Source organism: Lethenteron reissneri, chromosome 12 (genome assembly GCF_015708825.2).
Source record: "Lethenteron reissneri isolate LAM-NWPU_2019-01 chromosome 12, ASM1570882v1, whole genome shotgun sequence".
NCBI lineage: Eukaryota > Metazoa > Chordata > Hyperoartia > Petromyzontiformes > Petromyzontidae > Lethenteron > Lethenteron reissneri.
This window is the reverse complement of record NC_083790.1, coordinates 10,021,873-10,036,421: the sequence shown is the minus strand read 5'-3', so window position 1 is coordinate 10,036,421 and position 14,549 is coordinate 10,021,873. Positions and strand designations below refer to the sequence as shown.

Genomic DNA, 14,549 nt, shown 5'->3' with positions numbered 1-14,549 from the left:
CCTGCAGCACTGTGGCTCCTCACGAGAGAGTGCGAGCGCGCGTGCACCACGTGGCAGAGGGCTGCGACCGTCACTAACAAGCGCGATTTGTTTTGTTTAGGAAACTTCCTAGTGCTCCACTCTATATTTATACATTTTAATTTTCAATGGATGCCTCCCAGATCACCCGCTTGAGATCTTCTGTTTCAGTTGGCTCCCAAGAAAGGAATTCATTGACAAGGGAGACCAGAGTGCCGAGCCCAAGGAAACGTCGACATCTCCTCCATGCTTAAAGTGGCAAGTGCTAGCCTCCTTTAGTGGCCCCTCGATAGAAGTGGTAATTCCATATTACTATGGCGGGAACCTGCGTTATCTGCAGAGAAACACTTGATACAAACGTCACGTTATAATACATAATAAAAAAAATCCTTTGTGCCGAGTTTTATTTGCTTAAAGCGGCATTAGGAAACTTCTGTTTCAAAGCTGCGTAAAATGATCAATAGAACGGGTAAGTGACTGCATTAGTCATTAAGAGCTGCTTGGCTGCTATCTGCAAGGCCACCCATCATGGAAAGAGAACGCAAGTGTCTGCCGCAAGAGCAGCTGCCAGGGGTATGAGCACACGCAGGGTCACACACACACGCACACACGCACACACACGCATGCACACACACACGCACATAAAGATCCCCCGAATAGCCTTCAACAGATTGTTGGGACAAGTGCTATTAGCGAGTAGCACCTATGAAGGCCGGAATGGTACATGAGGTGGGTGGCCAGCACCATGCCCGACCGCCTTTGTCTCCCCAGTGACGATGTTTACACATCGCACAAGGAACTCGTTTGAGGCCAAGTCGACGTAGGGAAGGCCCAGGACCAGTTTAGATAATAGTCACCGATGTCGACCGCTACACTACCGCTCCCCACAGACACACGCACGCACGAACGCGCACACCCAAATTCCACCAAACTGATGGTAAACTATTTACTTGGTGCTGCTATGTTGGCAGTGGTGCACAAGCACAAATAATAAACACCACACATTCATCAATGACAGTGCCGTGAAAGGAAAACTATATAATGGGGGAACATTTTGGGCAACAGCACTTGTTAATTGCACATGTGCTATAACGAAGGACCAGTGGGCCAAATTGTCTCCGATTAAATATTTTCGTTCTTTCTTTTCACGGGCAGCGTTATTGTCAAACCAGTGGTAGTTCTGCCTTCTCCTGCGACAGACGCGCGGCATGCCCAGACAGCAGCGCAACATTTGGCGGCTGCACAAATCTGCTCACGGCTTCATCAGCGCCCAATCTCGCCGGGTGGCGCAGCAGCCGGAGCGCAACCTGGGTGGGGACTAACGCGGGAAGGGGGTGGGGCCACCACGCAACCGCATAGCAGGGAAGCCGCTTTGCACGGTGACCATATCGGTTGGGGATCGCCTGGGTGTTGCGCAGTGGCAACAAGCAATACAATTTGGTTTGCACGGGGGGGGGAGGGGGGGGGTTGGCGGATGGATGCGGAGTCATCCAAGATGCTGGCAGGAAGCCGCGAGCAAGGTGCTTGACAGGGCATCGGGTGCGCAGATGCATTTTGTTCAATCGTGAAGGGTCACCGCTCAAAACGTCACCTATGGTTTATATATTTTTTATTATAAGGCCACAGTCTTATTGATGAATGCGTTACGTTTTTTTCTTTTGTTAACTGTGCTTGTGCGAGCCACTGCCAACGCAGCAAGAGCCGCATCGCCAAATAATGTGTCAGTTAAATAGGAAACCATCAAGTGCTCAAATAAACAAGGGCAATAGAGTGCGACCTGATCACGCATTCGTTCAGCAACCGAAGGCCAATGCAGCTCAGCAAGCACCGGACTGATATGGTCGGATACTGGAAGAGCAACTTCACAACAACTGTGGGATCTGCTAGAGAGAAGGTGGCTTCGGCGAGGCGTGGTGCTAACGGGGGAGGGGGGGATGTCCAAGATGATGTTAACCTTGACAGGTTAGGCAATGTGCAACGACATTCTGGAGGTTTTGGTTTTGGGAAAATTTTCCTTTAAAACAACCACACGAGGGTGATCTCAGCATGGCCGCCTGGGTCGGCAAACCCGCGTCGCATCAAACGGCCGTAAATCACTCGACGCTATCAAGCCCAACGCCGCTTGCTTTCCCTTAACACAGGCGAGAAGAGTTATCTGCGAAAGTCTCGAGGCCTCGTATAACATCTATCCGAGCGCGGTTCAAACTACAACACCAAAAGAAAGAAGTTACATTTGAGCAAACAATGGGAGGGAGAGGGGGGAGGGAACCCCCAGAACAAAGTCTGTGTTAGCGGGCGAGATATGAGAGCGGGCGGGAGACCACAACATTCTACAAAAGGCCGAGCGCGCGGTCGTTTTGAACTGCGGCCTACCGTTAAATGAATCATTTGTCCCAGCGCAATCGATGAAATAAAAATGTCCCGATTAATTTATTGTGTGTGCATAGCACCCTGCATGCAACCCACGGTCTGCAGCTGACTCTACATTAGCTAGTATTGCCTGCATTAATGATTACAACCCAAAGACCCCAGGTTATTGCGTGCGTGTCGTAGGGAGGGGCTGCTATAGGTTCGTGGTTTGAGTCGCTGTGCTACGATTCCTGCCCGTGGATAACATTTATTGGTATTACTGGTACCTGAAGCTGCCCTGGGCCTGCCTTAAGTTGACTCGGCATAAAGCGAGCACCTCGTGTGGATGTGCAAACCTAAAAACCGGGGAGACAAAGCCAGGCAGACCTGATGCTCTTCCCCCCCACCCCTCATACCTCGCCAGCCTTTGTAAAGTGCTCACAAAAACCACTTGCCCCTAAAATCTATGTAACTAAACAGGGAATCCGTTAATTACGTGACTACTGGCAGCAGCTGACTTCTATCGACAAGAGTTGGCGGAGGAGCAATGCTCAAAAACAAATAGCTCAGTGGGCTTTACCTGGTAAAATAAAAGTTTTAGTAATTTTTTTGTGATTTTCTTACTTTTCCTATACTTTGCACTCCGAAAGTTTGTTGTTGTAACTTTCTGACCCACCCCTACTGGACATCCGTGAAAAAGAGCTTCACAGCTCATCGTATTTCTCCAGGACAAATAAAGATTCCGATTCGGATACTCAAATACATGCTTCACACTTAATCTCCCCGGTTGAATACGACCAAAACCTGAATCGTTGGGGCATTAAATTTCCACCGTCTCCCAGGCCTTCCTATCCTTCACGGTTTCACGCGAGCATGCCGACGCCTCTGCGAAGCGCTCGGCCCCGCAATGACACCACTTCGCAAGGTCCGCGCAAAAAATGCGCAAAAGCAGGGGAGGGCCCCGTCGTTGTTTCGGCGTTATCTGCCGGCGTGCGCGGCGGCGTCGTCGTCGTGGGACACGACAAAGCCATTTTGCAAGCGCGCACCGCTCAGCAGATTCCGCCCCGATAACCGGGCCCCCGCGCGCGTGTGTGTGTGTGTGAACGCTTTCCCCCAAAGTGGTTTTCCCACGTGGCAAATTGCTTCTGCCCAGCTTGTCCCGGTCGCTCGCTCGCCCGCCCGCCCATTCACCCCATCCGCCCGCTTGAGATCGTTTTACTGTCCCCGGGACGACGCTTTGAATGTGAAAGCAGACCACGTGCTTTGTTGCATGCGGATGTGGATTACTGAAGCACAAGCTTTACACGTGGATGATGGAACACAAGCTTCTTGAATGATGTAGTTTGATCATAGCTTTGATATGAATGCAATCGAATGCGTTCTCATTTCACCATTCGGGTTTTGATATTGGAGCAGTTTGTTTTTGGCAAATCCCATCGTGGATGTACTCGTAGCATTTTGTTCCCTTTGTCTGGCCTGCTTCCATTTTAACGTAAGCTTGAAGAATTTTCACACTACGCGTTTTCGCTATAAAACACGGCTCTTCAATTCGGGAACACTTTTCTCGTTACGTGGAACGCGCACCGTTATAACGTGGTTTGAGAGCAGCCAATGACGAACTACTTTCTTGAGCTGCGCGGCCGAGTGGTATGGGAATTCTGGGTATACGCGGGGGTACCCTTCAACTCAGCTCTTTGTCCTACCATGGGATGACTGAAGGATGATTTTATAGCGCAAATACGCAAATCAAATTAGCATATATTTTTTTATAATTTATTATTTCTTTTAATGTATTTATTCATGTCCTGTAATGTATATACAGAAACGCATCTACCCCGTTAAACGAAGAATTATTGTATTTTGTTTTATTCGGGACTTACCTGGTAGCATTATGGTTTTAATATTATTGCGTGACTGTTCGAGCGTTTGATCAGACGTGATAGTGGCTTGTTATTAATAGCAATGGGCACATAAGTAACAACTCGTTTCCCACGGCGGCACGATGAATTCCAACTACCTGGGGTTGCGATTCGAGTCGAGAACAAATTCTCTTTTCTATAATCTTCTCTCTATTGTTTCTCCTCTCTCCGTTCCACTTGTACACTGCTAGTCCCTCCGTTAGTCAAAATGAAACGGTAGATAAGTATAACCCGTAAAAACAAAGTTTTTCACTCTAAATCCTTTATATGCGTGGCGGCTAGAGTCCTCTCGTCCTCTGGCTTGAGATGGCTGCCACCTATGGGTCAGATTGTCTGCAGTATTAAACAATTGGTAATTAAATATTTAATTTGTTTTCCCTAAACAGTGTAAAATTTTGGAAAAAATTTTTCACGAACATTAAATGTCTCGCACAACGAGTCTGTGTGCAAAATGTCAGCTCGATTGGATCACGGGAAGTGGGTTAAAAAACGACCGAAAGGTTTGCACGGTCGTAAGCAAGCAAGCAAGCACGCAAGCAAGCAAGCGAACTTAATATAAAGGATTTAAAAAAAGCAGCAAGGCTCATGGATAGCAGGTGGGGAAGGTAAGGTGGCAGGAGGTCGTGAGTTCAATCCCGACCCCGAGCACCTGTACACTTGGAGGATGCCTGTCCTCTCTCCCCGTGGTTGCATGGATTGTTCTCTGGATTCTCCAGTCATTTCCTCCATTATTTAGAAACTTGCATTTAGAGTATTTGGTGGAAATACATTTCCACATGAGCCACTTGGTTGTGCTATTATTTGCGGCCTGGTTGCCTCTAAAAAAGAGCTCACAGCTCAGTGGGCTTTAACTGGTGAATAAAATAGTGTGGGGCTTTGCCTAACGGGAAGCGCTAATTGTGTAAGATTAACTTAACGACTGGTGGGCTGTGGCATGGACGCAGAGAAATGCCTGGCGATGAACACCGTAATGATCATCGCCAAGTGCCTCGATCAACCGCTGGGTGACACTCATCTCCACCGAGACCCACGATCTAGTCGTGTACACACCACCTCCCCATGGTGGGGTTCACTGTGCTGTGAAGTATGGTCATGTAATCCGCGTGACCATCAAGGTGCGGGGAGGCCTTTGTGTAGCAGTGGATTGACAAAAGGGGCTGAGAATTTACACTGGGAAGCCTCTCCGCGGCACAACCACTGCTGGTTTCCTGAAAAGTGATACTCAATTTATTAGACCCAGTGGTATGATGGGCTCAGGTCAAACCCTGACCACAATTTGACACGTGACCTTTCAATTGTCAATCGATTACTAACCAGTTTAACGCGTAGGCTTTCGCGACCAATATCATCTGTTTACACAACAACCCTTACTAGTTGGCTGTGCCGGGTCATGGCGGGTTAAGCGACACAATTATATATTTACGCGATCTCACCCAAAAAACCTCTTATGGATTACTAACCACATTGGCACCTCGGTGGATACATTATTTATTTACTATTGCCGATTATACAGATTCAAATCAAGTAAAAGACTGCCTAAAAGTAAAAAGTATATATTAAAAACCCCGTAAATATCCTTAAACAAAATCCGTTATTATCATTAGCCAAGGTTTGATATGCCCCGAACCACTGACGCCAATTTGCGTATTGTGTTCTCGCTGATATTACATCGCAGTAAACCGCGAGGATCTGTAACGATAATGCCTCGCGATGGCCGACATGGGAGCCGTAAAAGGAGCACGGCGGGGGGGCAGAGATGGGAGAGGCAGGGGGGGCCGGAGGGGCAGGGCGGGAGGGCAGGGGGGGGCAGGGGGGGCAAAGGGAGGCAGAGGGGGCAGGTGGGGCCAGAGGGGGGGCATCTCCACGACCCCCCCCTCCATCTCCACGACCCCCCCCCCATCCCGACGACCCCCCCCCCCCGATCTCCATGACCCCCCCCCCCCACGATCTCCACGACCCCAGGCTGTCGACGGCGTCGGTAACGCGATCCCGTGTGCCGGCCCCACCCTCTCGAGCGCCGCGGCTCACGTTTCGGCGAGCGCGCGCACCGTTCGCCCGCGCTCTCTGATGAAGAGTTTGGTTTCACGCCGGGGCGCATTACGGGCGCACGCAGGGACCCACAGCCTTGCCCGGCACGCATGACTCACGCCTAATTAACGCGTTAGTGCGTGCGCACACCGCTGCTACAACGGCTGCTACCGTTGCCGCTAATGCCGCGACCACCACCACCACCACCGCTGGCCGACCGAGAGCCCAGGAACATTAAGCTGTTTGCATTTAGAAGCGCGTTTCCCTCGCTGCACAGTCAGTGCAGGAAAAGCAAAGTATGCGGGCTGAATATTCTTGTTAATTAGGGGAAACTAATTATTTAAGCAAAAGCAAATCAGAAAAAGGGGTCATTTCAGAATGTAAAAAAATGCACGTAACAATCGCAAACGATTGCCAGTCTGCTGTTCTTTGGTTTCCGTAACCAAAGCTTCTAGGACACACGTGCAGTTTTCAAGTCAGAGGCAGCTGTGGCGCAGCTGAGAAACACGATTTAGGATGCAAACGTAGTGTGAAGTTGGAAAGACTTGACAATCTTCATGCTGAAGACTAAAAACTAAAAAAATAAGCAGAACAAAACTGAAAAAAAAGTTGCTTTTCTAAACCCTAGGGGAGGCCCAGGACTTGTTCATATGGAATGGCCAAAACTTATTATCACAATCAGCGCAGTGGTAACAGAAAAAAATAAATCATCGCCTTGCTCCAATAAGTGTGCGAGTGTGCTCATCCTCATTCGTGGCTCCAAGCCAGTGGTTGAAATTCCACATCACACGATGGCGTGGGCCATTCTCTCTCCCGAACTGCTGAAATCCCACTTGACTTCAAACGTAAGCGGTAGCCACCGACAACAGGGCATCGCAATAAACAACATGAACAGCCACCGAAAATAAGTGCGAGTACATGATTTTTACATTCCGATTTAAAAATATTTTTGCTACCCTTTGCGTGTACTTCTGCGTGCGAGTGTACAATAAAAGTGCAGGTTTTCCCTCGCTCTACGCAGGTTTGGTTTGCGCGATTTCGCGCTGCTTATGCAGCTAATCTACTTCTACCAAAATTTGAATTCACTCACCTGCGGCTATGCAGTCGGACGCACAACAACATTGTGCAGTGAACTGTATTCGCTACTCGACAGGCAACTCGTGTGGTGCATTATGAGTTGGGCGACTGCCTTGTATACTACGCAATTTCTTTGTGCACCCTTTATTCGGAGCGCATCTACTGCATAAAGCAGTCGCGCAGCTGTGAGCACACGGTACGAGTTTAATGCCAAATCCGCAGCCGACATCAGTGGCGAGTAACATCTGAACCAGTCGTGCGCTTCCTTAGAGTTGACTCGCAATAAAGATAAATAAATGAGTGCCTGGAGTAGTGTGTAAATGTGCCGTGCATGCGTCACACTGGCTTTAACTGGTGCTCGCTAACAGCACTTGCCCCAGCAGACTACATAGCTCGACAGGCAATCTTTATCTTTGCAATACAAATAAACGTCCGAGTTGAGCTCTTAAGTAGTGTATGGGGGTCAATTTACAGTAATTGCTAACTGCTGAGGGTCTTTTTAACTAAAAGCCGGTGTAAAAGTTAAGGCACGCTCTTAAATCTGCATACCACACGACTTGTAATACTCGGCTTGTTCCAGCCACAATGCCTCTCCCCCAGTTAAAACAAGCAATTTGGGGGAATAACAGGTTTGAAGAATCCATATAAAAATGTTTCTGCTACAGGTTGATGGGAGATAAACACACGTGAAGGGGAACGTCACGGGCAAGGCAGGCGAGTGTTAGCCTTTGCATTTTTAACTTGGAAGCAACAGCAACCTTCTCAAGTCGTTGATCAGTCTGTGAAACACCTAGGCTTTTTACAATTCAGTGATGAAATTAAACTTTTATTCTCCCGATACATGCACGAAATTGTGCACGTGAGAATCGATTGCATTTAAGCAAAACGGCACAAACAAAACAGAACAAATGAACTTAAGGAAGCAGCAAAACGAGAGAAGATTGACGATCGAATCGAACTGCGACTCTGACTCGCAACAATTCAATCAAATCCAGGCGACTCAGTCACTCGCCTCGTGCCATCCATCCGTTTTGACTCCGACCTCCATTGAATACGGCTCCTGGGAGCGCTGGTGTGCCGCTGCGAGATACCAAGGGGGTATAAACCCAGCACGGATCGTTTTCTACAACGGTAAAAAAGATTTTGGCGTAGCTAATGTCGGCCATGTCACCATCATTGCTTCTCTCTAAACAATTTTTTTTTATTTTACCAGGAAAGGCCCATTGAGCTATAGAGCTTTGTCAGAAGCGACCTGGTCGCAAATGATAGCTCAACGAAGCGCCCTTATCATGTGGAAATCTATAGCAGCCAAATGATCTAAACGCATGTTTCTAAATGTGGAGGGAAGAACCGGAGGACCCGGAGAAAACTCCACGCGACCATGGAGAGAAAGACACACAAACTCAAAATATAGAGGCAACAGGCAGGTTTGGGATCTAACCAACGACCTCCTATATACCAAGCGAGGCAGTTAGCACCGTGGCGCTTTTTCCTTCTGCCAGAGCCGAAAACTGGTTGCAGAGTCCGACACCTGCACTCCCAGCTCAGGCCAGTCTCATGGCTACCTCACCATCTGGCTTTCGGCTTCCCTCTTGGTCACTGACCTTTGGGTGCCACTCCAACGCCCGTCCGGTGATCCGCGCCCCACTCCATCCTGGCCACGTGCAACTTCCCTTTCCCTTAATTGCGCCCGCTATATTATTTTCCAAGTTCCCAAGTTACCAACCGTATCCTTCCATTAAATTACTAGCATCCCTCCCCGTGCACTTATATTCCACGCGCACAGGCGAGGCGCTCCCCATTGTATTGTTCTGTTAAAAACGCGGCCCTCTGACCCGTAAATTAACACGGGCATTACTGCTGCCCAGACCACCTGTTTCTTCACATTAGAGACACGAGCACGACCCGGTAAGAAACAATCCTGGCATCTGGAATGCGAGTCGTAATGACTACCATCTCAGGCCCATCGTTCTCACAACACACCTCACATTCATGTGTCTGTACAGAAATTTATCTCAAGACGCTGTACAGAGATGGGTGACTACATGTGCACCGTGGCAGCTATGATTGGTGTGGAATACCGGCTGGGGCAATGGCAGAGCCAGGATTTTCAGGTAGGGGGGGCAACCCCTTCAGCAATGAAAAATGATAGAGGAGTTGCTAGTAAGTAAGGACTTGTCCCCCTTGCTTTTTATTCGACGCGTGTGCGGCGATGGCACAGCCATCCATCGAGGGTCGAATTCGAACCGTGTGTGATCAGCATCTCGCTCGCTGAAGGTGAATGCCTTCAGGGAAGTCGTGTACTCTATACGCAACTGCGCACAATTCTGTGAGTCACTTATAACCGCTTTGCCGTTACTTATTGTCAATTATGGACTCAGACTATTGTCCTATCATCTCAGAGTCCCTGGCACATAATAATATGCTACACAATGGCAGTGGGGGTCGTAAAATGCCAATGTATTACTAATAAACCCCAATGATTTGATCGAAATTGGGGATTTAGATCGGATCATTGGGGGGCCACGTGCCACCCCCCCCCGCCCCCCCCCCCACTAGCTCTGCCAGTGGGCTAGGGAAAATAAGAGTTTTTTTTCATGCTTAACCAAAATAATTAATGTGGGGCCAGCAGGCAAAGAGTATTGGGCAAATGTGGAGGAAAGAAAGGCTTTCGTGATGGTCAGAAAGAAAAAACGAGGAGAGGGAGACACAGTGGGTCGTCAACTGCTGAAAGCCTTGAGAGCCAAGCGAGGCAGCAAAGGTAGGGTCAGTACGAGAGCGAGGAGTTAAGCTCGTGGGTTGGTTCGTTTGGGACGTAAAAAACACATTTATAATTTTTTCAATTCTTACGCTCATGACGTGACGCAACATAACACTCGCAGAAATATGTTCATTACAATCTGTGCACGGTAAATGCACGTGCTATGCCGGTGTTTATGTACATATATGTTTTACCAGGTAAAGCATACGGAGCTATACAGCTCTTTTTCAGAAGCAACCTGGCCATTAGTGATAGATCAATGAAGTGCCTAATCACGTGGAAATGTATAACAAGCAAATTCTCCAAACGCATGATTCTAAAATGTGGAGAGAAAAACGGGAAGACCCGGAGAAAAATCCACGCGACCACAGGGAGAGAGAGACATGCAAACTCCAAATATACAGCAGGCATAGTCAGGGTTGGGATCGAACCCACAACCTCCTGTACACCAGGCGAGGTAGTTAACATCTCGCCACCGTGGAGAGTTAATACGTGGTGGCCGTAGGTGTTTGGAGGAGGTGGGGGGGGCTGTGTGCGCGCAGGCGACGGGGGCTCATTACTTGAGCTTGGGTTCGCGGCCCTCGTTGGTGTACTGCCAGCACGTGAGGCCGATGAGGTCCCCGACGCGCGCGTTGGCCATGACGACGACGTGCATGGCGTGGGCGTGCTCCGGGTTGGCGCCCGGCAGGTACACGTCGATCCGCTTGGTCGCCGTTGTGCCCACATGGCCCTGTCGGAGGGCGCAGGGACGACGACAGAAGTGGGGGGGGGAAGACGGCACACACACACACACACGCACCGCCGATTAGCATGCTTGGCTACATATGGTGCGAAAGAAGATCAACATAGAAACAAAGATCCCCCCAGTATAGCTTTAACAGACTGTTGGGGAAAGCGCTGTTAGTGAGCGCACGGTACGCGAAGGGGGTGGGGTGGCCAACACCACGCCCGACCCCCTTTGTCTCCCCGAGTGGCGATGTCCACACAATCGCACCAGGTACTCAATTGAGGCCGAGTCACTCGTGTTGGCCGTGAGCGGGAATCGGATCGCCGAGTTCGTAGCAATGCGCGAATCACTGCACTTCCAGCACACAAAGACACACAAACGTACACCGCCACCATCATTATCAACAACAACACAAGAAAGGGCTCTTCAAGCTCAGACCTTTAATAGCAAGGGCTGATCTCTAATATAGAGGGTCCTTGCCTACAAACATCCGGCAGTTCACCAGCATTGGTTCAAGCAAGCCCGACGTCGCCGATGGGACAATGAATATCAAAAAAACTGGGATCGATCAAACGAGTACCACTCTGCGGTGAACGGATTCACCCCCGCCACATGATTGCGTAATGTGAAGAGGAGACTCGACACGTCGTCACAGTGGCTCATTTGAGCAGGAAATATTAGATCTCCTCTCCACCCCCCCCTCCACGATGAAAATGGTGCCCTAAATCGCAGCACCGCAAGACGCGTGATTAACTCTTCTGTAATACTTTCTTGCAGTCTCACTCGTTGTGCAAAATAACCTTTGTGCCCACGCAGAGATCCGACGCCAGGACCTTGCCGTGCGCGTGTTCCATATCGGCAGCGCTTATTAAGTACAGGGCCCGCTGTAGTAGCAGCAGCAGCAATGAGGAATATGCCCTTCAAAGAAAGTCTCTCTCTCTCTCTCTCTCCTTGCGTTAACTGCACATCGGGGCCGTGCATGTGCAGCATTAATAAAACAAGCAAAACTTTCTCTGCTGGATTTTTACTCGGCGCACTAAAATATTGATGGACTTTAATCTGCAGCCAGAGAAGATTCCAATTGAGCAGGCTCATTTCTCATAAATTCTTAAACAAAGTACAATGCTTATTAAAACGGTTGCAGCGTACAAGGCTTTACAGAGACCTAATGCACTTTCAGACCATCAAAAGAGAGGAACTCTTATTGCATTTCATGAACCATGATTTATTTGGCACGGTTCCAAATCTCATTATATTTATTTCTAAACTTTTTGCAATTTCCTTTGCTCTGCTCAAATCTCAAAGTACCACCCGAGTTTTTGAAATAATTCAATCCTACACGGTAGGAAAGTCTTATTGAGCGGATATATTCCCCCGTCATAGGAATGTGGAGTTTCCACCACTGGTTTCAGTGCCACCAACCAGATTGCTCGTTTCAGCAGAGGAGAACTTTAAGCCGAGCCTCTTGTTGGTTTGAGCCAATTAAAATTACTTTCAATAATATGTTAACGGTAAGTTCATTATAAGACCAAGGAGGCAAACAATAACATCACAAGTACAGTATATACAAACACAGAATTGAAATGTTAAATCAAGGTGAGAACCCACTGATACTAAACACATTTTCAGGGGAAACCTGGTTATACAAGGACATCACACACCAAATGAGTACAAATTTGAAATTAAAGAAAGTTATTGAATGGCCGCGACCAAACCCAAAACGTGGAGAAATAGCAATGACGTTCAAACAAAGCAAACAAGACGAGAGTGGGCTCCCAGAAATAAAGAGAATACTCCCGTCCGCAGATTGCTTTGAGATACGGCTCGCAGACCGAGACTTAAGAATCGTGTGGCATCATCCAAAACACCCACAACTGTTTTGAGGCAGCTCGATACCCAGCGTGCACGCGACAAACCCCATACGTGAAACTTCGCCATTCGGTCTCCTGGGCCCGGACCCCCCCTTTCCGTACCCTTCATGAGCATCTCCCCACACCCCTCAACCTACAAAGGCGTTGTCGTCGTCATCAGCATCGCTGTTAATGTGGCATCGCCGTCACGGGCGCACGAAGACGCTTGTGGAGGGGCACAGGGCGCCGATCCCCCCGAACCGTCATGGCTAATTTGGAGACAATCGTTTTCACGCCGTTTGCTTCTATCGGTCACTAGGGGGTGGCAAAACGCCTTCCTGCGGGTAACAAATCGACTCGCACTGCGGAGGAAACTGGGAAAACGACTCCAAAAGATGGTGTGCGCGCAAAACCCATATCCGTCCTAGAAAATAAATACTGCGTCGCGTTTGTGTTCGTAACCACGCCGTCGGTGATGCAGAATTCGGTGAGGAAACGTCGTTCTCGAACCCCCTGCGGTCAGCAGAGCGCTTCGGCCGAACGGCTCGAGAAACTGGGAGGCCACAGATGGGTTTTGCCAAGTTAACTCAATAGCTCCTTCTCACCCGCCACGCGATGGCACTGCTGCTGCTGCTACTCTGCAAAGGGGGGATCCTCGCCACACGTTAATCGCCAGAAAGATGCTGGCCTTCAAGCCTGGCCGGAACAAATCAGAATCTTTATTTATACTGGAGGAATCCGATGAGCTGTAAATCTCTCTTGAACACAAGTCCAGTAGTCGACAAACCTTAGTACCAGATTGCATCAACAAACCTAAAAAAGCACCTCCGATCAAAACGGTTGGCAACGTATGTCGTGATAGAAGTCCGATGTGCATACATCGCCTTAATATTGCTTGGTGCTTTAAATCGTGCAGTCATTAGTAGCCAAGACTGAAGAAAATCCAACCGCACGCACTCGGGAATCTGCCGTAACCGCATCAGGTGGCTCAAAATCGCCATTCAAACCCACTGGGCTCGGCAACGCTGGCTCAGTGTTCCGACACGGCCATCGTGGAGCCCTCAGAGCCACGTGGTGAAAGTGCAGTACATTCTTTTTTTAAACCCCCCCCCCCAGCGATGTCTCTCTGAGCGAGCGCAGCCAGACCACGGCTTACTGCGAGGGCAGCACAATGACCACACTGAAGTGGCAAAGGTAATTATTTGCATGATCCCCCCCCCGCCGCCGCCCGCCCCCGTGTGTGCCTGTACGGAGTTACCTTGTGAACTCGCACCCACCAATAGGAAATGCTTAAAATCACCGCTTGGAGGGCAGGAAGGCGACTTCAAGAGTCATTGATAACGTCTCTGTCCGTTTAGGCAGACGGCACTTAAACAGAATGTCAAAACGCCGCACTCAAAACATTTCCATCCATACCTGCCACGGTCTGTCCGTGGTCTTCCTCACTCCAGGGTTAAATCATATTTAGCCTCGTGGCATTTTAAAAACAATATCGCTGTGATCAACGGCAAGCCTGATTGGGAAGGCTTCGAGGGAACAACGCTGACGGCACTGAAGACTCGCACTTGGTTCATTCACACGACTCAAGTTGCACAATTTACTACTACTTGTGGGTGTCGCGGGTCACACATTTACATCAAAACCCAAAACAGCGTCTCCTTTTATGTGACGTAAAGGACAAAGCTAATTGATACAATGTTGAACCGAACCGTTTATTCAACCAAAAAAACAAGGGTTTTTTCCCTCTTTGAACGTTGGCAGTAACGGAAAAATGCCAACTTGGGCTCAGAACTTCTCCCTCGTTCACAATAGCCACGAAA

General features: G+C 49.0%; 1 protein-coding gene across 4 annotated transcripts in view; it reads right to left on the bottom strand.

Moving 5' to 3' along the window:
• MAPKAP1 (MAPK associated protein 1) overlaps window positions 1-14,549 on the bottom strand; it is a 131,585-nt gene that overhangs the window by 68,186 nt on the left and 48,850 nt on the right. For 3 of the 4 annotated variants that reach the window (XM_061550686.1, XM_061550684.1, XM_061550685.1), the window contains exon 5: window positions 10,713-10,882. In XM_061550686.1, the coding sequence (XP_061406670.1) occupies window positions 10,713-10,882 (170 nt within the window). Of the gene's footprint in view, window positions 1-10,712; window positions 10,883-11,146; window positions 11,183-14,549 lie in introns of those variants that run through there. The other variant, XM_061550687.1, reaches the window with a different exon arrangement.